This window comes from Neolamprologus brichardi, chromosome 10 (genome assembly GCF_056152115.1).
Source record: "Neolamprologus brichardi isolate AB-2024 chromosome 10, ASM5615211v1, whole genome shotgun sequence".
In the NCBI taxonomy this organism is placed as follows: Eukaryota; Metazoa; Chordata; class Actinopteri; order Cichliformes; family Cichlidae; genus Neolamprologus; species Neolamprologus brichardi.
In genome coordinates this window covers 14,022,822-14,046,261 of record NC_142113.1, presented here as the reverse complement: position 1 = coordinate 14,046,261, position 23,440 = coordinate 14,022,822, and the positions used below count along the sequence as shown (strand labels likewise).

Sequence of the window (23,440 nt, the reverse complement as noted above, 5' to 3'; positions counted from 1 at the left end):
TTCATCTCCCTCCCATGTGGTGTACCTCAAGGATCCATCCTTGGACCCCTTTCTTTTATTTATTTGATGCGCTCTCATTTAACAAACACAATGTCTCATTTCATTTTTATGTAGATGACTGTCAGATTCACGAACCAGTTTTTACCGACCTTGGGGTAAAAATATGCATAAATCTTAAAATTGACAAAATAAATACAGTTTTCATCTTAGGCAATTCTCTAAACTTGTGTCTTTTATCACTTTTGTGAGTTAGAGAGTTTTACATTATTTGTGACCACTCACCTTGATTACCGTAATGCACTTTTTGTTGGTATTGATCAGACCTCATTATTGCGCCTACTAATTATCCAAAAACCCAGCTTGTCTGCTGACAGGGACACCTAAACATGAACATATTTCCTTGGGTCTTGCCTCTTTACGTTGATTGTCTGTCCATTTTAGAATTAATTAAAAAATATTTAGCTGCCTAGCTCCTTCCTACCTGGCAGACCTTCAACACATATACACCCCTCAAAGTGGACAACAAGGACCAGTCACTCCTTGTTGTCTGAAAAAACACCAGGGGGACAAGCTTTTGCTGGTGTGGCTGCCAAATTGCCACAACAGCAACGTTGCCCCTCCATATTAGGCTGGACCTAACACTTGAGTTTTAAATCACGTTTAAAAACACACACTTTCTTCAAGGCATTTTAGGAGTAGTATCAGAGTTGGCTTCTAGTCAGTTTTAGTCAGTTATTTGATTAGTTTTCATTTTTTTAATGTATTTTTTATTTTAATTTATTGTACATTTTTTCTTTCTAGTTTTCCCTGTTTTATTTATTTTTCCTTTTTGTTTAATATGGCTATCCTTTAACTGGAAAGCACTTTGGTCAACTATGTTTTAAAGTGCTGTATAAATAAAGTTGGATTGGATTGGACTGGATAATAACTCAATGGGCATAAATGATCATGAAAACAAGTAAGCTAAGGTCCACCAATTGCTCTGCAGCTTGATGATCGGGGCATGTTTTGAATTTATTATATTTATTTTATATAGCCTACCTTAATTTTTTCCATCACACGTGTCACATATAATCAGTAATTGATTCGGACTGTCTTTTGTCCACTGATGTTCAAAAGTGCTTTAAATCAGCCTCTTGCACTTTAATAAATAAAGGAGTCTCTCGCTCTCTCTCTCTGTTTAAACCCCATGACATTTATGAGATTTATGAAAACCCCACAGCCGGTGACCACCACAAACCTGGACGTGAGGAGGCAAAACTGTAGCAGCAGGTAGATGAAAGAAAGAGAAGTCTCCGTAATGAGTGGAGTATGAGCGCACAGAGATACGGACTCCTTTAATAAGCTGCGGACCGAGCAGAGGAGAGCAGGCGTCCTCTCTCAGGAGCTCCACTCGCTTCGTGCTAGCACGATGTGATAAAAAAAACACTTGTCAGTCGCAAACAAATGGTGAAGCAATAGCTTAACACACGTTGTAAGTTGCGGTTATATCGGGTTGTGTGCATGCACTGTGGTTTAAACGCTGTACTGCGCGGTCAGTCGGCGCTTTTGCGGCGTTTCAGAACAACATAAAGAGACAGTTATGTTAGCTAGCTAAGAGTGTCTGAGCTCTGTGTGAGTGTTAGCACTGAGGGAGGTGTTTGCGATTATGAAAGATGCAAATGTGTCCGAGTAACTGAATTGTTGGGGTCATAGGTTGACAGAGGAAATATAAGCTCTAGCATTATTCATGTGAAGGTTAAGGGTGGGCTAGCTCTTTATTCGTTAGCTAACATTAGCAAAGCGGAATGGTAGCCTGTGTGTTGTCCAGGCCTTTTAAACACGTTTATTTGCTCCAGATGGACCTGACCAGCTTCTCTGTTTAAGTAGTGCATGTTTATTGTTCAGAGAGCCTCTTAGTTTAATGCACTTCATCTTCTTGGCTTGAACTATCAAACTTAAGGGTTGTAAACACCCAGTGTCCACCCCCCTGGTACCATAGGTTAGCACTGTGTGTGGTTATTGATGAGTAGCACTATTTTTTTCTATGCCTGTGTGTTGTTTATTTTATTTGGCGATTAATACTCTGTGTTTTTCTCCTTTAATAGTCTGTATCTAATATCGTACCAAAGAAAGGATGCCATAAGTGACACTAAATCGGTAAGATGACTCAACAGAAGACAGAGATTTCTATTGCTTTGCCCTTCAGTGCATGTCTGCTCCTGTGGGCTCTTCCTCCCACTGGATCAGGGAGCTCTCTTAAGATTTACTGTTATTATCAAAGCATGAAAATGCTACAAGTTGCTTAATATTGTGTGCAAACCACTGTCGAGGATGTTAGGCATTTTTAAGACCTCTACAATTGCTTCTGTGCTACCAATTGAAAGGCATTTTAACATGAACTTTTCCACCCTTGTGTATTATTATGTACTGCTTGCAGCTTGAGCATGGCAGATAGAAAGGGGAAACCAGCAGCTCCACTGAAAACACTCACAAAGAAGGAACAAGAGGAGCTCAAAAAAAAGGTGCAGGGGGTTTGGGATGTGACATTTAGATACGATGCAGAGTGTTTTTTTTGAATGTTTGGCGGAAATAAAACCTTATTAAGATCATATGGTAATGAATTAATACAAATAGTGTTTCCTTGTATGTCTAGGAGGAAGAAAAAGCAGCAGAGGTGTTTGAAGAATTTCTGGCTTCATTTGAGACCAGCGAGAAAAGCAGAGTGAAAACTTTTGTCCGTGGAGGTATTGTGAATGCGACTAAAGGTGAGCAGCGAGGGTTTTCACAAGCATCATGATGTGATTTAGCGACATTGCAGTTATGTTCCTTTTGTTCAGCAGTGGGGTGTCAGGACCAAGCCTGATTGCAAGTTGCGTGATGATTATAATAATAATAATAATAATAATAATAATAATAATAATAATAATAATAATAATAATGAACTGAGTGCCTGACTCAGCAGTGAAATAGTTCACCATCTTCATTTTTAAGGGCCACATGTTTGTGATGGTTTAATAAAATTCAGAGACTCTGTGAATTCTGGGAGAACTGCACTATAGGATTAGTTATAGTTGAACATAGTTGCTCAACGTTTTGTTATATGAGCAGACATCTCATTTAGTTCACTTGTGAGTGAGTTTATATGAATTGTTTTTGGAACCAGTGCCACTTTCTGTCCGAATGGTGTTCAGGGTCAAGTCATAACAATGAAAGCGATTACATAAATAAGCCGGATCAGTATTCGAGGGTTGTCTTAATCTTTGCAGAGGAGGAAGCAGCAGAGGTCAAGAAAAGTAAGCTCTACCAACCTGCTACCAAGTTTGTCCACGTGTCCCAGCATGTCTCACCATCAGCTGAAAGCAAGAAGTCTGTAAGTTTATTCTTTTTTTTTTATTTTGGATTAAATGCATAATATCTGATTAAGTATTAATGTAAAAATACAGTCCTATTAGCATTAGCTCTCAGTGTTTGAACGTTTTTAATAACCAGCTGTTTGTTTGTTTGATAGACCTTTAAAAAAAAGGCAGAAGAGAAAAAGAAGAGTAATCTCGAACTATTCAAGGAAGAACTTAAACTGTAAGTTGATTTTGTTTTTTAATTTATTTTTGAAAAATGTGCTGTTTCTGTGAAATATGTTTATCTTCTTGGGACATGTAAATCTGTTTTCATGTGTGGGGATACAGAATACAAGAAGAGCGTGAGGAGAGACATAAAAGGAAGAAAACTGACTCCGGTGGAGGACCATATGGAGATCTGGACACGCCTTTATCAGGACGATCGAGTAAAACCCCTCCTTTGATATTACTGTTGTTGTTAGTTGAATCAATTTGGTAACCTTTAAATTGACCTAACATCAAGCCCTTTTTCACCCTGCAGCATTATATGATGACCTGACAGTGCCAACCACCACTAATCTCTACATTAACTGCATAAGTCCGAAGGTAAAGGTCCACACAGACTTGCATAGGTTCAACATATTGCTCACGTACGACCCTCGCTTTAAATTTCTACTACTTTTCAGATGAATGAAGAAATGCTCTGTAAAGAGTTTTGTAAGTATGGTCCCCTGGCCAGTGTGAAGATTATGTGGCCCCGAACAGACGAGGAGCGCTGCAGAACCTCTAACAGAGCATTCGTGGCCTTCATGACACGGAAAGATGCGGAGAGAGCCTTGGCTGCACTAGATGGTACAGGTGACTCTTAAAAATACCCCTGTTACATATCACAGCTGTTCTTCTCACAGCACAATGAAATATGGTTTGCCTTGTAGGTAAAGTGATTATGGGGTTTGAGATGAAGCTGGGATGGGGCAAACCAGCTCGCATCCCACCTCAGCCACTCTACATGCCGGTGGGAGTGAGAGTCACACCGCCGCCGCCGTCCGGCCTGCCTTTCAATGCTCAGCCCAGGGATCGCTTCCGCAATGACTTCACCAAGCCGCTGGGCATGTCTAAAAAAGAGCTTGACAAGGTAAAATCTTATCCACAAGTAATTGGTGTTAACTGCATTTGTATGGTGATGTAATGAATTAGGAATAAGAGTGTGACAATTAAAGGAAAATTGTTTCTTTAAAGACCTGCAGATTTATCAGTATTACTATTATTATTATTAACTTATTTATTGTGGAAAGGCCTGCTGTTGATCTAAGTTTGGAAACTATAGCTAGTGACCAAGTCAGGGTAAATTTGTGCTTTAAAAAGTTATTTGTCACAGTTATTTACTCGAATCAGCTCAGCTTGTATAGATATAGATTGTATAGATGTAGTATTTTACAATAGTTCATTGGAGTCCTACAGCTGTGTCACCCGATCTCTTTTCACTGACCGTTAATACTGTCATCGTTTTCTATGCCGTATGTATCCTGCAGTGTTTCATCTGTACAAGTGCTCACGTTTTAACGTTTTCACTATTTGGTTTGACTTCACAAACAGACTCTGTCCGAAGCCGTAGTCAAAGTGGTTATCCCAACCGAAAGGTATACACACTCTTCTTACTATGACTGCCCAGCTGTTGTAACACAAGTGTTATAGGCGAGAAGCTGTGGTGCACTGTTCTTTTATCCAGATGTGTTGTTTGTGGCAGGAAGTCTCAGGTCTTAGGGCTGTTAGAAATACACTTGGCATCCCACAGTTGTTTTACGGTTGCTGTAAGTGGGTGGATACTTTGACATCTGCAACTTGTTGGAGGTGTGACTCTGCCCGTGATGATAAAAATCTAAATTTGTTCACCTTCCCCTCTTCTTGGGAAGCAGTAAAACCATTTCCAGCAGAGCTGCTGTTTTTAGAAGGCTACATGCTCAGGTGTGTTCTGACCATTTGCAGTTACAGTGAAAACTGTTGTTGTGGCCAAAAAGCACCGTTGCCAATTTTAAGTCAAGCCTGGTGTTTGCTTTTTAAGGGCAGAGTTGCAGAACTTTTGGATAATTCCTCACACATGTCAAATGTCATGGCTTGAGGTTTACATGCAATTCTTGTTTCAGTTTATTAAAAATCCATCAAAACTCATCTTGTTCCCACCATGTCATTCAGTTGTCAGCTAGTTTTTCTGTTAAATACCTAATTGCAATTATTGTAAATATCCGTTGGTATCTGTATTTTAAACCAACACGCCCTGGATTTCCCATGGGTAGGCTGAGACACTGCAGACGATACAGCTAGAAGGCATGTTGATTTTTCTCAAGTCAGATGTCAGTAGAGTAGTACTTTTGTCATAAATCAAGCCAGCTGCTCCTTCAGGTCATAGTAGAGTAATATGTGAGTGTAACTATAGTGGCAGATATAACTGCATGAACACAGTCTACACTGATCAAGTTCAAACAGGTAGTTTTCAAACAGACCCAATCCAAAGTAACCACTGGATACATCTTTTTCAGACATTTTAGACAGCAAGATTTTTACAGGATGTCATAAATTTGGCAATCCTAACGACTAAAACACAGTAATAAATTACTGTTTTTTCTTCTCAAAGCCTTGCATGAGTCAAATATGGCGTATTTAGCATCTTGAAGCTTCATGATTAATGTTAAACTTTGGATTGGGGCTTTGCAACGTGAGCCATGAAAGGTTATTGTGATTGTGTCATTTCTTCTCCATTCTTACATTCAGTTATCAGGAAAAAAGAGAGGCCCACACATGTGGTTATCCTATTATATTTGGGCATGCATAAGCACAGTATATCTTGATTTAGAGTGAGCAGCATTTAGTCTGCCAATAATATTCATGCATGGGCCTTTTACTGTTAGAGATGCTTGAGTGTGCATTATGAGTTTTAATCTTAAACCTGGCTCTGATTCACCTTTCTGTCACCACAGGAATCTGTTATTCCTTATTCACAGGATGATAGAGTTTGTGGTGCGTGAAGGTCCAGTGTTTGAAGCCATAATCATGAATAAAGAGAAAAACAACCCACATTACAGGTATGTTTGCAGCACTTGGGCCCGTGTTGGTGTTAAGTTGAGAGAAAATTGCATCGTGTTTGATTTATCTGTTATTGTCTCAGATTCCTTTTTGACAACAAAAGCCAAGATCATGTGTACTATCGCTGGAAGCTTTTCTCCATTCTTCAGGTATTCTGTTTCTGCAAAACCTTGTTTCTGAACAGTTACCGGAAGTAACGGGGTCATGTGGATTTAAATCATCTTTTTCTTTTTTTTTAAAATTTGTCTGGTTTTCATCCGTACTTTAGGGAGAGTCCCCAACAGAGTGGAGGACGACAGATTTCCGCATGTTCCGCGGAGGCTCTTTGTGGAGACCACCTTCTTTAAACAGCTACTCTCAGAGAAGTGAAGAAAGGGCAGAGGAAGAAGATGATGTTTCCCACGAGGAGGAGGTGAAGAAAGGGCAACTCCGAGCCGAGTAAGTCATCTAGCGGTCATGGCGACATTTATTTACGCTCGTAACTTCAGTTAAACTGAATGAACATGACTCTTCTGTAAACATCTTTCAGGCACAGACAGAGGCTGGAGATGTTGCTTAAGGAGCTCACTGCTGGGAGAGAAGACATTGCCAATGCCATGATGTTCTGTCTTGACCGAGCGGACGCAGCAGAGGAAGTAGTGGGACATGTCTCCGATTCCTTCTCCTCGCTCCAGACGTCCCTTCAGAAGAAGGCAGTTTGCTTCCTTATATCTTTATATAACACGTGTTACACAGAATCTCTGTAAAGCTACAATAACCAGGTCATATTGAACTTTTCTGTCCACCTCAATCTCACAGATTGCCAGATTGTACCTTGTGTCAGACATCTTGCACAATTCTTGTGCCAAAGTAGCCGGTGCATCATATTACCGGAAATAGTAAGAGACTTTCCCTAAGTTTGGCCTGAGGACTCTGATCGCATTTTATTTCAGCTTTGTCTGACCATCTTAAAGTTTTCCCCTCATCTTTCCAGTTTTGAAGCAAAGCTGCCACAGATCTTTGGAGATCTTAACGCAGCGCACAAAAACATACAAGCCAGGCTGCAGGCTGAGCTGTTTAAGGTAATCATGGAATTTGCTTGCCTTTCGCACAAGGACATTTACTAAAAATAGGACAACAAAACATTTTCATGTGCATATTATCTCTTTCTGTCTCTCCACAGCAAAAGGTCATGAGTTGTTTTCGAGCTTGGGAGGACTGGGCCATTTACCCACAGCCTTATCTAATCCACCTTCAGAATATCTTTCTCGGCTTTGCCAAAGCAGGGGAGGAGCTGGCAGAGGTTAGCTGAATTACTCCCCTTATTACTGCCTTTTGGTGATGCCATTTCAACAATATAGGCTCCCCTTCTTGTTGAAAAGTAAATGAACCTCGACATAAATGCATTTCCTTGTCTCTTTGTAGGAAGTATCCTTTGATATTGACGGTGCACCAATGGACAGCACACCTATAGATGGCATACCTTTGGACAGAGCTCCTGTGGATGACCTGGATGGCTGCCCTATGGGCTGGGACCCTCTGGATGGAGTCCCTGTTGATGACATAGACGGTGTTCCCTTAGGGGTCACCACTGATGACATTGATGGGATGCCTTGTGAGTCCACAGCATATTAAGTGTTCTTTTTTTAAACAAAAAAAGTCAATCCACCCAGCTCATACAGTGGGGCAAAAAAGTATTTAGTCAGCCACCGATTGTGCAAGTTCCCCCACTTAAAATGATGACAGAGGTCAGTAATTTGCACCAGAGGTACACTTCAACTGTGAGAGACAGAATGTGAAAAAAAAATCCACGAATTCACATGGTAGGATTTGTAAAGAATTTATTTGTAAATCAGGGTGGAAAATAAGTATTTGGTCACCTCAAACAAGGAAAATCCCTGGCTCTCACAGACCTGTAACGTCTTCTGTAAGAAGCTTTTCTGTCCCCCACTCGTTACCTGTATGAATGGCACCTGTTTGACCTCATCATCTGTATAAAAGACACCTGTCCACAGCCTCAACCAGTCAGACTCCAAACTCCGCCATGGCCAAGACCAAAGAGCTTTCAAAGGACACCAGGAAAAGAATTGTAGACCTGCACCAGACTGGGAAGAGTGAATCTACAATAGGCAAGCAGCTTGGTGTGAAAAAATCAACTGTGGGAGCAATCATCAGAAAATGGAAGACATACAAGACCACTGATAATCTCCCTCGATCTGGGGCTCCACGCAAGATCTCATCCCGTGGGGTCAAAATGATCATGAGAACGGTGAGCAAAGATCCCAGAACCACACGGGGGGACCTGGTGAATGACCTGCAGAGAGCTGGGACCAAAGTAACAAAGGTCACCATCAGTAACACACTACAACGGCAGGGAATCAAATCCCGCAGTGCCAGACGTGTTCCGCTGCTGAAGCCAGTGCATGTCCAGGCCCGTCTGAAGTTTGCCAGAGAGCACATGGATGATACAGCAGAGGATTGGGAGAATGTCATGTGGTCAGATGAAACCAAAGTAGAACTTTTTGGTATAAACTCAACTCGTCGTGTTTGGAGGAAGAAGAATACTGAGTTGCATCCCAAGAACACCATACCTACTGTGAAGCATGGGGGTGGAAACATCATGCTATGGGGCTGTTTTTCTGCCAAGGGGACAGGACGACTGATCCGTGTTAAGGACAGAATGAATGGGGCCAAGTATCGTGAGATTTTGAGCCAAAACCTCCTTCCATCAGTGAGAACTTTGAAGATGAAACGAGGCTGGGTCTTCCAACATGACAATGATCCAAAACACACCGCCCGGGCAACAAAGGAGTGGCTCCGTAAGAAGCATTTGAAAGTCCTGGAGTGGCCTAACCAGTCTCCAGACCTCAACCCCATAGAAAATCTGTGGCGGGAGTTGAAAGTCCGTGTTGCTCGGCGACAGCCCCAAAACATCACTGCTCTTGAGAAGATCTGCATGGAGGAATGGGCCAAAATACCAGCTACTGTGTGTGCAAACCTGGTAAAGACCTATAGTAAACGTTTGACCTCTGTTATTGCCAACAAAGGTTATGTTACAAAGTATTGAGTTGTATTTTTGTTATTGACCAAATACTTATTTTCCACCCTGATTTACGAATAAATTCTTTACAAATCCTACCATGTGAATTCATGGATTTTTTTTTTTCACATTCTGTCTCTCACAGTTGAAGTGTACCTCTGGTGCAAATTACTGACCTCTGTCATCATTTTAAGTGGGGGAACTTGCACAATCGGTGGCTGACTAAATACTTTTTTGCCCCACTGTACATCAAAACACTGACGTCCTGAGTAACGAGTGCGCATCTCGATCTCAGCAGGAACAGATTTGTGCTGTATTTCTCAGTCATTAAAGAGCAAACTCACTGTTATCACGATCTAACTGGAAGCCTTTCAAGGATGACCTGTCCTCGTCCTAACCTTGTGGCTGTTATCTCCCCAGTGGATGAAGGCAGTGTTCCTGTCTCAAGTGTGCCTTTATCTAAGTGGGAGAAGACTACTGATACTGGGGTGTTTTCTCAAGGTAAGACTTGTCAGGATGTTACTGTATCATCAATCTGCCCAGATCATCGTGCTCATTGTTCTCTTATCTCTCATAGCAAAGACTGAATCTAAGTGGGACACTGTGGTGGAGCGAGACAGCGGCGATGAAGCAAACGTGAGGTAAGGCCCGAGTGTCTCGCCTCCTGTGTACATTTATAAAACAAAGAAATAGACTGCAGTCAAATGGATCTCATGCCTGTCAACAGTGGCAACTCGCAAGACGAAGACTCGGAGAGTGACAGCAGTGCCGATTCCTCCAGTCTATCAAACTATGACAGTGCAGTTTTTCAAAGCTCGCTCAGAAGTTTTCAGATGTCTGAGAGCAAAAGGAAAAGGCTGAGAGAGCTAGAGGCAAGTGAAAATTTGTTCAGCAAATCTAACTCATCTTTGTATGAGTTAGATTTGCTGAAAATTGTGTTTACTTTTAGATCTTATTTAAAAAAAAAAAAAAAAAAAAAAAGGTCACACTTCAGGCAGGCATAAACTGTTTTAGTCCATACCTGATGCCTGTGAGTACCACCATCAGGCATGTTCGACAGTAAGTCAGATTATAGTTGATAAATGTTCAGAACTGATTTGCTTTCTCACTATAACACAGGTAAAGGTTATGAAGATCCAAGATGAGCTGGAGTCTGGCAAAAGGCCGAGGAAGTCTGGAATGAGCTTACAGCAACAAGTGGAGCACTACAGAAACAAACTGCTACAAAAGGTGGGTTGATGAGCCACTTGAATTCGTATAGCTTTAAAATTACATTGCATTGTGTTTTACCTGTGGAGGAATAAAAGGTGCTCAGATTTTCTCCCCAAAAGAGCCCCACTTTAAGCAAAATACAAGTCACTCATGTATAATAGAAGCACATCCTCTAATAATGAAGTGTAGTGGGGAAAAAAAGAAAATTAGTTCAATCAAATTAGTCAGTACAGTTAAAATAATTATTTGGTGGCAGAGTTGTAAATGTTTGTCAAAATTGCGCCATCTACTGGTAAGGAACTGTAGCTGCAGTTTATTTTAACCTAGGTGCTGTTGGTTCTCGTTTGCGCACAATTTGCTTTGTGTGGCACGGTTTATATTCACTACTAGAAATGTTGCTCTGTTGGGTATGTTATGTGTGGAGATCTCAAGAGGGGAAAAAAAACTAGCAGAATTTGCTGGACTTGTGTTCTAACGTAGCAGCTTCATTGCGTTTAAATAATTCTGCATTTTATTGCTTTTGCCCATGGACCAAAAAAGATGACAAAGAGGTTTTTAAAAAATTACTTTCCTTGTTATAGAACCCCCTAGAAAGAAACTCCCATTAAACCTGACTGAGCTGATTAGGGAATTACATCTTTAGATAGATAACTACAAATTAACAGGGATGTTTTTACTCTGTCCTGTAGGAGTTTGAAAAAGATGAAGAGAAGAATGAGAGATCAACATCAAAATCCAAAGAGAGGTCCAAGGACGACAGGAGGAGCAAAGAAAGGAGCAGAAAAAATGACGATGGGGATAGAAGACGTAGTAATGACCCTGGACACCAGGCCCGGAAATCAAGGAGCATCTCTCCTTTAAAGTAAGTCAACTGTGAGGCTTTTGCAGTAGCATCCACCCCGAGTGTTATCTTTAAAGTCAGTATGTTATATGTTCTGTTTTGTTCAGGTCTCCCAAACGGTCCAAACGTTCCCGATCACCATCTCCGGACCACAAGGCAGGCAAATCCAGGTCACGGTCACCCCATCGCTCACACAAGAAAGCAAAGAAGAGCAAACATTGACTCAGCTCTGCAGTGCGTGCTCGTGTCCACAAAGTAACACAGTGCACTTCTGCAGCGCTCTTTCAAACAGACCAACACGTCTGCTCTGTCATAACTAAAACACTCCATGCAAGATTCAGTACACTTTTATATGATGAAGAATGAACACTGTAATTATATTTATTTTTGTTTTAATGTTTGGTTTAAAACAAACAAAACAAATGTCGCTGTAAAGTTCGGACACTAAATAAATCACCTTTGGTGATGGAAGTGTGTGTGTGTGTAAGATATGATTAGTGAGAAAAAGCATCAAAATGTTAAGTTAACAATGACTTGTCGACAAGCACTCTTAGTTTGTGTGTATTTTTATTGAGGAAAGTAAGAGCATTTGTTTACAAAAGCATTAAGTATGCAATGTTACACAGTAAATTTACACAACTGTTTTATAGAATGAAATGTGCTTTCATTGGACAAAGAAATGTATCAAAAGTACTTGACCCAATACTGGTTCTGAAACACAGATTTAAGATGCCCAGCCCCGATCATTAGTAGCCACACATCTCCTGCACTGAAAATTTTGTTATCTGCTGAAATGTCTGATAAAGTGAGAGGAAAGCTTTAGAAGTATAATTTAGAAAGCAATCTAGACTCTGTAGGCACGAATATTTTGTAAATGACATTACAGTCCAGCTTTAGACACCTTGAGACAAATGCGTCTTAACACAAGACATGAAAATCTGCCCAACATCAGTGCCTTGCTTCTCTAAATTTCTTCTGAAATGTGGTAGCCAAAGAAAGCATAAGGTGCCCCATACTGTTACAGATAGTCTTCTAGCTATATTCAGCCCTGACCATACAGCCTGAAATGTACACGTGCGTATCTGAACAGATTTAGTTTCTGTTCACGCTTGACATGTCCAGATCTTTCGTTCAGACCAAACTGTTCACAGTTGTCTGGTATCAAAGATTAAAAACAAAAAGTGGTAAGGAACCTCACTTTGTCCATTTACAGTCTATTTATTCCACCTATTCCCTTTTATTTTAGGGTCCCTGTTTACCAAAAACAGCTACTACAGACAACTTTGTCTCAGTACCATTAGGTACTTAGTGCCCTTACAAGGCTCTGAGACAAGTTGTCCTCAACCTTTAGGACTGATCACTGATAGACAGGCCTGAACCTGAAGAGCCAAGAGCCTCTAAAATGCTCAGTATTTTTTTACATTGATAAAAACCTTGATGGCTCCAGTGAAGTCAGCGGAGAGAAGAACTTCTGTGTGATCTGTCTTTAATGCTCCTGCAAAGAGAGCAAACGGCATTGCAAGTTTACGACACTGAACTGTAATGTTTTAAGAAATCTTGAGTCATATGCAAATTAAAGGGGGCATACCTGAGGGTATCGTTTCAGAGTCTGTGGAGTCCAGGCTCTTACACTCTGCTTCTGGCTTCTCTGCACCACTCTCCTGTGGGACAATAAGGCCTGGGTGGGGTGCGAAAATGGCTGACGTAACCACAGCGTTGTGTGCTGAAAGAGAAAACCTCTTTAGTGGCGGCCCAATCACATGAGAACTGAGAAATAAGGCTGCTTACATTAAACGGTGTTTGCCACTTAGCATAAACACAGTTACCTTTAATCCCTTCCCAGAAGTCATTGCGGTCCCGCCGTACAGATGTGAATTTGCTCAAGTCATGGTAAGTGCTCCAGATGTATATGTACTTGTCCTCTGAGCCGCTTACAATGAAGGAGTAGTCGTGACTACAGGAAAAAGGCCAAACAGGTTTACTGCAACATACTGTGTCAATACAACAACAACAACAGAAAGAGCTTTTATCCATGCTTAAGGTTAGAAACTGACAAAAAACAAACAAACTAGAAGCAGAGTTTAGAGTCACGGGTGCTACTTAAAACTGCAGCTTGTGAAGATTGACTTGAAATGTACACCCTTACCTGAAGCTGGCCTTAATCTGGCTGCTACTGTTGACATAACCCTTGTACTTCATTGATAGAGACAAGTCCCTCAGGTCATAAAGGCGAATGCGGGAATCATTTGATGTCACCAAAATCTATGGGCAAAGGGTACAGTTCAACATTTGGCATTTCACAAGTCTTACAGACACGACTTGTTACACTGACAACTAGGGCTGCAGCTGTCGATTATTTTAGTAATCAAGTATTCCATCGATTCGTTCAATGAACCAGCGCCTATCAGCATTCTGAAGTTTGCTCTGGACTTTGATTCAAAATTTTGTGCTGCTAAAAACAAGACTTTAATTATTAACATCTACGCCATCATAATGTTAACAGCAATTCAGCAAAACCCAACAGCTCAAGTCAGTCCCTCAAAAGTTTTACTGACCAATATCTTTAAATATTAAGATAATATTTTATTTCTCATATATATACATATACATATATATATATATATATATATATACATATATATATATATATATATATATACATATATATATATATATATATACATATATATATATATATATATATATATATATATATATATACATATATATATACATATATATATACATATATATATATATATACATATATATATATATATATATATATATATATATATATATATATATATATATATATATATATATATATATACATATACATATACATATATATATATATATATATATATATATACACACATATACATATACATATACATATATATATATATATATATATATATATATATATACATATACATATACATATATATATATACATATATATATATATATATATATATATATATATATATGTATATATGTATATATATATGTATATATATATGTATATATATATATATGTATATATGTATATATATATATATATATATGTATATATGTATATATATATATATATATATATATATATTTTTTTTTTTTTTATTCTCTTTAAATCTGAAAAATTAAGCTATGAAAGCCTTGAAATAAAGATGGTCTAGTAAACCGCAGTTTACCAAGCCCTATTGACAACCCACCGCAGATGTATTTGTAGTGATGGCCAGCTGTTACCTTATTTTCTCCAGGCAGAGGTTCAATGCCAGTGATCTTGCGTCCCACTTTGTTCCTTCCTCTGGTGGACCGCACATGAATTTGCGTGTGGTATTTGAGACGCTAAAAACAAGGTGCAAACAGAAAAATGCATTTGCTTCATATTTGAATGGATGTGTTCATGAAAAAAAGTACTATAAAGAAATAATTAAACCATGTATTGCCTGGATGAAGCAATATATGTGTATACCTCTGTGTCATAGAAGATACATCGACCATCATAGGTGCCAATCACTGCATATTTCCCATTTTGGCAGAAGTTGGCAGCGGTGATGAGCCGGGTTTGGCCATCCACCTCATTCCACAAAGCCACCTTCTTATCTGGAATGTTCCAGAGCCGTAGTTTTCCATCTAGAGAGCCGCTTAAAAAGTACCTGTCATCCTGGGTAACAAGGAAAAGAAAGTACTATGAATAGAGTCTGTGAGACAAAATAATAGATGTATGATTTGCGCTGAGAGCTGTAATGCAAGGTGACTTAACGTACCCTGGGATGGAAAGCAATGGCTGTGACAAAATCAATGTGCTGAAAGCAGCAGAGACACTCTCGCCTGGATATGTGCCATAACCTGACTGTTTTATCCATGGAAGAGGAGAGCAGGAAAAAGTTCTAGACAAAAAAATTTTTTGGAAAAGATGAGACAAGAGAGAAGAAAATGTGTGGGGGTAGAAAAACTTAACAGGGTGCTTTAATCACCTTTGACCAGGATAAGTCCAACAGATCAGCCGTGTGACCCTTGTACTTGCAGAAAGGGACTTGACGGAAAGGGGCATTTCTATCTTCCGTGTCTGGATCCTCTGGAATACAACTCGCCTACAATAAAAAAGTCACTTAGGTACACATCTGGAACAAAATGGCTTAAAAATGTCTGACTTTTGTGTTAGTGTCATCACTCACCCCAGTCTCAGTGTCAGATTTAGAAGAACATAAACTTTCCTGAGAAGGAGAAGGTGACACTCGACCTGGAGAAGAAAAAACAAAGGAGGTTTCTCTAACAAGAACTTGAACATCTTCTGGAAAAGTCTCGAGTCTTAATTTCTTTATATTTGACTAGGAAAATGTTAAATAGGTGTAACAAACTATTTACTAAAGCATGTGTAAACGTACATCAGATGCAGTATATAGGGCAAAAACAGAGTTGGCAGCTTGAGAAGCTTTCTGGTCATTTCTTTAAGTAGTCTTCAGGAATGGTTCTGCAGGCCTCTTGAAGGACATTCAAAGCTGACTGATAGTGTTCCCCTCCATTTTTCTATCCAGGTATGCTTTGTTACACTGACTGCCACATGTTCAGAAATATGTCAAAATCTGATTTTTCTGCATACAAAATTTCTTCACTTTTGATCTCCAGTAGCACTGGCCGCATCCTCGTTGTGCAACCCCTTTTCTGATCCCTTCCATATATACACTGACAAATTTGGATCCATCACTCCATGAGACCTGCTGTCACTGATTTTCAGCCCAGTTTCTGTGTAACTTGGCTTACCTCAGACTTTTCTCCCTATTCTCCTTCCTTAAGAATGGCTTCTTGACAGCCAACCTTTCACTGAGACCATTTCTGATGAGGCTTCAGTGAACAGGCGATGGATCAGCACAAGGTCCTGCATCTCTTAGGTCCTTTGCTTGACTTTTTCCTATTTCTTACTGGGGATTTATGCCATAGCTACATTATAACCACAAACCCCTCTGAAAGCCTAAGGTGTAACCTGACGTGCACCTCCCTAGAAATGTAGCTACATATGAGGTAAACGCAGTCTGTTTAGTATTGTTGAGTCCCCGTATACATTTCCAGCTACCTTTTTGCCAGGGCTTTTGAATTTATCACTGAGAGAATACCAATCATCATGTCAGTATAATAAAAGATAATCATAGCATCAATATAATAAACACTCACAAATGTCAGCAGATTCCTGGAGGGAGATTGCTGAAACTATCGGTTCCATACTATAAATTTAAAATTGTTTCTTTGCTATGTTGTCTGTAATAGATCAGAAAGCCTAAAGACGACTTATAAAAAAAAAAAGGCTCCTTCAAAGCAAAATGACAGGCAGCTGAATTCTTTTTTTTTTTTCTTCAAATAATCAATTATCATACAAATAAAAAAGAAATCAAATATGTTGCTAATGCGCTTACCTTCAGTATTGTACTTTAATCTCATATTATTGAAGTAATCAAACGCTGTTTTCAGGACCCAAATGCGAACTACATTATCTTGGCCCGCAGTTGCCAGCAGCCTCCCGCAGTGAGAAAACTTCATTGTCCAAACGGCCCCCTTAAAAAAAAAAAACCCACAAGCAAACAAAGATCTCTTAATACAAGCATGTAGTAGCACACAGTGTGTCAGTGCATAAAATAACATGGTACAATAATCCCACCATGTGCTCTCCACTGAGGTCCTGCACAACCTTAATCTGGTCAAAGTCAAAGGGACCCTTGAAGCTATGTGCTGCCTTGAACTTGGCCGGCCTGGTGTAAGGCATACCCTCATCGTCGCTCGATGATGGATCATCCTGATCTGTATGGAAGACTGAGCGTAGGATAAACAAAAAGAAGAAGTGTATCAGGGTTATTTCACAAGCCTGTGTTGGCATTTGGGATATTCTTAAAGTCAGACCCATTATGCTCATTACCAGGTCCATATTTCTGCACTCTTGGACTCATAGGGGTTCTGTGCTCACAGTCAGAGCTCTAATAGTGAACACGTACAACTGAGACAGAGTCAAAGACTATTTATTTTCTTGTGTTCAAGCAAACTGTATTTTTAATGCATTTTTTTCTTTATGGTGCTTAAAAAAAAGCACACACTAAAAACGGTGTGTGCACACAACTTGTTATACTGACAACTAGGGTTGTAGTTGGACAGGACATTTTCTTGTAATGTTTAGTAAGTTATCAACAGGAACATGAATATAGGCTGTATGGTTTAAAAAAAAAATACAACTGCCTCTGCACAATATCCTTTCACTTCTGTCTTCTTTTTTTTTTTTTTTACCTTCATCACGAACACTTTTAACTTTGTTGACTGCCTTCTCTCCGTACTCCTCAGCCAGATGCTTGGCCTTCTTCACCGACTTGCCGAGGAATTTTTTTAACTGGGTCCTGGTCAGAAATACCAACAAACCATTAACATACTTTAAATTAGATGGTGTTGTGAAAGAGGGAAATACACTAACTTTCAGCAAAAGGCAACCAAAAACCACAAGTCCTTACGTTCTCTGTTTTAGTTTTCCACCGTCTGTGTCTGTCATTGGTGTCTGAGTCTTCTCATCATCATCTGACTGTGCTGCATCATTCCTGCAAAGCCAAAAATATATCAGCGTCGTCTCGAAACTTTACCAGGTTCTTGTTTTAGATGATAAAGCTTAACCATGTTTTCCATGGGAAACTTATGTGAGCAATATCAGTGCAACCCATTGTAATCAGCTTATTCCCTCAACAGGGAAAACCTTCTTTTCTGGGAATCTGATCTGAAGGTCAAGTGTTTGGCTTCACCCTAATCTTTCCCTCATTGACTTGTTTAATAAGCTGTGATTTGAACAGTTTTAAATTAAATTTGACAACAGCAACTTGAGCTAACCCATGTAAATAATGTTCTGCTTACGTGATGTACTCCTTAGTCCTCCTCATAATGTGCAGAGTGAGAGGGTTGATCCCAGCAGGAAGTTTCTCCTCCGCCTGAATTAGCGGAATTTCTTCCCCAGTGTCTAAATTCTTGATCATCACACTGGCCAAGATTTCCTGTTTTAAGATGCCCACAAGCATATTTTTGTTGCAAAGACGACTGGTGCCAGGAATGTGTCGATTTTAGGTTGTGGCTTGGACTCAAGCACATACAAAAACTGACTCTTACTTCATCTGTCAGTTCTCTGCCAGAATTTGACCGAGGACGTTGAGGGCCTGGGGTCTGTCCTCCGCTCTGAGATGAGGTCTGTTCATCTTCATTTTCCTAAAAATAAATAAATAATAAAAATAATAAATAAATAAAATATAAATTACTGCACAATATTTAAATTCCTTTTTTAGCACCAAAAAGAAGTCTGAGCCTCACTCACCTGTGCCGTCACCACCTTGTCTCCACTGGTAGCACTGGCCAGATCCAAGGAATGCTGCAGCTCTTTGGTTAGACTCCTCACAGTGCTGCCAGGAGACAGAAGGCCTGATGGCTCCAGAGAATCACTGCAGACCACACTGACAGCAGACACTGGAAAAATCACGCAACACAACAAAAAAACGTTATAAGAAAAACTGGTCTTCTTTTTCTGTCTGCTTTATGTTAGTGTGATTCATATGATGCGGCAGATAAGTACATAGACATACATAAAAGATAAAGACATTTTAACACTTGTTTAGTAAAAGGTAACAGTTTAAAATCCCACACTGGATTGATGCAACACATTTGACATTGAGGCCCATTAAAATCGCACTGTATTGCCTACCTTCCAGCCCACTTGGCCTAACACACTCCTGTGACTTCTTGGTAGGTAATTTTGGCCGAGATGGTGGCGGAGGTCTTGCAGGAGGACCCCCACTTGGAGGGGGTGGGCGTGAGGGAGGAGGCTTCTTTGTGCTAGCTACAATGTCTGGCTCCACTGTGAACTGCTGAGGTTTTAAAGATCCAGAGGAGTCCGAGTCAGCTGGCCTGTCAGTCAAGGGAACCTGGTCTAAGATGTCAGCCGGTCTTGGCTCCTGACCACCTTCTGCAACCGCAACAGACAGGCTGGGCTGACTCTGTCCTATGGTGCTGGTGATGTCTGGAGGCTGAACGTGTTCTTGTGAGCCAGCTGATGGCCCTGGGAGATCTGTGGGCTCGAGAGCAGGTATAGAGCACTCGCCGTTTGATACTATGCTATTCCGTTGTTCCTCTGACCTCTCGACAAGCTGGGGTTCAACAGCTGGCACAGCCAGCTCCCCAGGGACTCTGTCACAATTATTCTGCTCACTTGGCTCTGCTGCTACATCAACATGCAGCTGATCTAACAGCTGAGCCACCTCACCTACGTCTCCTTTTTGACTCTCTTCGATGATACTATCAATGATCTAAAAGAAGAGAAAACACAGTCGATTTAGGAATACAACATCTATTTTTTTTTACGTTATAGCTCATCTCTAAGAAAACGTGTTTGTCTTTGCACAGAACTTAAAACAAGGATGAGACTAGAGAAACATACCTGTAACGAATCATCTTGCTGAGTCTCAGAAGTGGCACAGCTCAAATCTTGCGCAACGTTTACTGAACTGTGCAAAAGCTGTTTCGAAAAAACAAACAAACATATAGACCATTTACCAACATGTACTTACAATACACACACACACAGGAGAAATATCAACAGTAACATGACAGCTAAATTACAGTTATTCAGGCGTATCCACACAAATGGAAACCTAGAGTTGAATTGTTTATCTATCTTATGATATTCATCAACACAGTCTTGGAGGTTATGTTATGTAATAATTCTTTGTTTACCTTTATATTAATTCCTTGTGCAACTGCCAGCTTATGATATAACAAATGGCTTTTCTAGATTGAAAGTAATGTCTACATCTTGTTACCACTCAAAATTTGTATACCGCTCTCCTATTTTGGTCCCATTTCCTGCATGGAGTGAGGTCAGGCGATTGTCGTCTTTAACGTTTGGATCACCTTGCAATAGCATAAATATTATTTTTGTTTTTCCTTGCAATTATTTGTGCATTAAATTGCAGTAACTTGTTTTCTCTGACAACCTGCTTTGCATTCCTGATGATCCATTAGAAAAGTTTGGTTGCTTGTTGGTCCAGATCAGGTCTTCAGTGACAAATGTGTCATACTACCAACATACAGTAGCATTAAACTCTTATCCTGGACAGCTATCAGCATCATCTAACATGTAACTAACATCATAACAATGTTGGTTCAGAATCTAAATTGTCTGAGCATTCAGTTAGCATGAGGCAAGAAGTTATCTTCTTTAAAAACGCCATTAAAAACTATCACAAGAAAACCAACTAACCTAAATTTGGCAAATGTAACTTAATAGCATATTTGTCATAATTCATAAATTAATAAAGAAAATATTTGAAATGCCTACAATTTACTCCAGAAAGGATTTTTATATAAACTTTTTTTTTTCTTTTTCCTCCGCATTCCAAAGTTATGACATGACAACAATGTGACTGGTCAGTAGCAATGTTCATCCTGGACAAACATTATAATAATGATGGAACAGGAGCAGGAACAACACCATCAGTACACACACACACACAAAAAAACGCTCGAATAATCAATGTTGCACCACTAAAACTTGTCACAGCCATAACTGTAAAAAACAAGTCTTGACAGCAATGATCTCTAACCCAACTCTGCAGTCATAAGTACATATACAGCTGAGGGTGTCCTGACTCTCACTGCTGTCACAACCAGCAGCAGTCTAGAATACCACATGACACCACATCATAAAACAGTAAAGCCTTTTACGATGGGTCAGATGAAATGCAAATCTTTTGCGAGGTCATGCAAAAAAACCCAAAAAAAAAAAACAAGAAAAAAAGAACATGCAAAGTAATGCAAATTTCACTGAGAGGTAACATAAAGGTAGTCAAAAAAACATTACATTGCCATGAGCTTGGAGGGGACCTTGTACAATTAGTACACAAAGGTGTTTAGGAACGGTATTGCTCATAGCCATTTACACATGATCACAAAGGTATAGGAAAAAATCTGCACCTTTCATAGAGATAAACATGGATAAAGCAAGATTAATAAACATAGCTGGAAAATGCATAGATCTCTATGTTTTTTTTTTTACTGTAGTCACCCCTTCCCAAAAGTCATTCAGAGACAGGAAAACTATAGACAAGCTACAATCTAATAGTGTTTTATGTGTGTGTGCGTGCGAGTGCGCGCATATATATATATATATATATATATATATATATATATATATATATATATATATATATATTATATGAATTTGAAAAATCAAAAAGTCACTATTTTGTTGCCATATTACTTTGAACTATAGAGTAATCATTCCAAGAGCAACTCAGCACAACTCGTGACACCTTGTATCAACAGTGCCTAGATTTAAATAAACATACCTGAGGTGAAGGAATGACGAACTTTGCGGGAGACCTAAGAAACACAAAACACATGGTTTAAAACTGATATAGGCTAAACTTATAAAGCGGAGGAAAAAACCCAAATACAACACAAAAATCTAACTTTTTATAATTTTACCTGTCACCTAAGCAGTTGAGACAATGAATTAAATAACTTTTACCCCATATATAACTTTTGATCAGAAGAAATAATAGAAGCAAGAGAGCACACACTTTAAACATTTACAGAGTGGTTCAGTAACCGCTTGCATTTGAGTGGACACAAAATGCATCTTTAAAATTTACACTACATTTTCAATCTCTAATCGAGCTGTCGTACAGCGGATCATACAAAAATATTGTTTTGTCGGGTTTTTTTTTATTCCAACAAGCTATGTTTTGGATGAAAACTGTAAATTTGCATTGTGGTTTCAGCTTTGATAAGAAACCTGTTCGTTTAGTCCAAATCCTACTGTCATCATGTGACTTGTGAGTGTTTTGAGGGTTAGACTCTCCTGTACCTGCACTGAATAGCTGGTGAACACAAGCACTGTATGACAGCATATAATTAATATTTGGCATCTAAATACAAAACAGACTGGGTCGTATTTTGCACACGGCACATGACCTGGCTTTGAAGCAGCTTGAGTTTATGCTTTTCATGAAAGAATGGCCATTTTGCAAATCTAACGTTAGCTGTCAATACTACGTTAGCTAGATACATATGAGACAAGACAAAAACAAGCAAGAACGCGTGTTCATTTAACACCGTTTTCAAAAGTAATATTGGCAAAACGTCTTTTCTTACACTTGTGGAGACGGAGTAAAATTGGGGTCCTCTGGAGCATCATAGAATTCCTCCGTGTCACTTGTATCTGACGCCATGCTAACGTCAATGTAGTTCGCTAGCTAGCCTAGTTTCCAGGCAACTGTGTATAAGCCTAACCAGCCAATGACTGAAAGGTATTACATATGCTCTTGTAACGTCCTCTATGTTAACACTGATATTCCATTGCCCGAGCCCGGGAGTCTTCAAATAACAACTTTCCGGTCCAACATTACGCTGCAGCTAACAAATGTAATCTTGTCGAACGACTAAGCAGCACTTAATGCTAACTAACCCTGACCCTCTTTTAGATCTATCTTGCACAAAGCACAGTATCGACCGAGAAAAACGCCACAAGCGAGTTTCTTGTTATGCTTTTTCACAACATTACACACTTGATAAGCTGTCAAGCTAACAGAACCAGAAAACCGCGTCATAAACAAACCAGCTACACAAAAAATACATCCTAACGAAGCAAGGGAGGGGCACAGGCGCCCTCTTGTTTCTTCTTCTTTTTCAATGGCGGTTGGAGAACAGCTTTTACGGCTAATACTGCCACCTTCTGGACTGGAATCTGAATGGAACAACTTGGTTGTTAAATCCTTTTTTTTTAAATCTTTTAATTCTCACTCATTTTACTTCTCTATTGTGAGTGCCGTTTTATAAAATTACTGTATACATTACAATACTCACTGAACAACCAAGAGAATAACAGCTACTGATCAGGTGGAGTAGAGTGTATTAGTTGGTCTAGCAGCAAGGTGTAGTTTTTGGTTCCTA

At 39.5% G+C, this 23,440-nt stretch overlaps 2 protein-coding genes across 2 annotated transcripts; one reads left to right on the top strand and one right to left on the bottom strand.

The window, feature by feature from the left end:
- The first annotated feature begins 1,322 nt into the window (after positions 1-1,322).
- Positions 1,323-12,127, top strand: zgc:163098 (U2 snRNP-associated SURP motif-containing protein). Its single transcript, XM_087847238.1, has 25 exons — positions 1,323-1,474; positions 2,088-2,139; positions 2,420-2,504; positions 2,636-2,747; positions 3,249-3,352; positions 3,491-3,558; positions 3,666-3,763; positions 3,859-3,923; positions 4,004-4,169; positions 4,253-4,452; positions 4,914-4,957; positions 6,293-6,397; positions 6,481-6,547; positions 6,667-6,836; positions 6,928-7,090; positions 7,197-7,276; positions 7,372-7,459; positions 7,561-7,680; positions 7,803-7,992; positions 9,838-9,918; positions 9,995-10,058; positions 10,145-10,289; positions 10,537-10,647; positions 11,319-11,491; positions 11,578-12,127. Exons 3-25 carry the CDS (start codon positions 2,427-2,429, stop codon positions 11,690-11,692), a joined length of 2,607 nt encoding a protein of 868 aa, XP_087703364.1. The 5' UTR covers positions 1,323-1,474; positions 2,088-2,139; positions 2,420-2,426; the 3' UTR covers positions 11,693-12,127.
- wdr44 (WD repeat domain 44) lies at positions 12,019-23,171 on the bottom strand. Its single transcript, XM_006802237.3, has 20 exons — positions 22,643-23,171; positions 21,835-21,868; positions 19,926-20,003; positions 19,194-19,794; positions 18,810-18,958; positions 18,608-18,703; positions 18,359-18,495; positions 17,968-18,051; positions 17,750-17,856; positions 17,133-17,284; positions 16,891-17,029; positions 15,658-15,722; positions 15,457-15,573; positions 15,247-15,369; positions 14,952-15,143; positions 14,723-14,824; positions 13,617-13,732; positions 13,297-13,424; positions 13,059-13,193; positions 12,019-12,965 (listed from the first exon to the last, which is right to left on the bottom strand). Exons 1-20 carry the CDS (start codon positions 22,717-22,719, stop codon positions 12,877-12,879), a joined length of 2,721 nt encoding a protein of 906 aa, XP_006802300.1. The 5' UTR covers positions 22,720-23,171; the 3' UTR covers positions 12,019-12,876.
- Positions 23,172-23,440: the final 269 nt, after the last annotated feature.

Bases quoted from the DNA above. Each gene is read 5' to 3' on its own strand.
- wdr44 (XM_006802237.3), bottom strand. From the start codon at position 22,719: ATGGCGTCAGATACAAGTGACACGGAGGAATTCTATGATGCTCCAGAG. The intron at 18,704-18,809 runs GTGAGTGAGGCT...ATTTATTTTTAG, and splicing joins ACAAGGTGGTGACGGCACAG to GAAAATGAAGATGAACAGAC. The intron at 15,723-16,890 runs GTAAGCGCATTA...TTTCTTCTCCAG, and splicing joins ATTAAAGTACAATACTGAAG to GTCGAGTGTCACCTTCTCCT.
- zgc:163098 (XM_087847238.1), top strand. From the start codon at position 2,427: ATGGCAGATAGAAAGGGGAAACCAGCAGCTCCACTGAAAACACTCACA. The intron at 6,398-6,480 runs GTATGTTTGCAG...TTATTGTCTCAG, and splicing joins AAAAACAACCCACATTACAG to ATTCCTTTTTGACAACAAAA. The intron at 7,993-9,837 runs GTGAGTCCACAG...TTATCTCCCCAG, and splicing joins TGACATTGATGGGATGCCTT to TGGATGAAGGCAGTGTTCCT.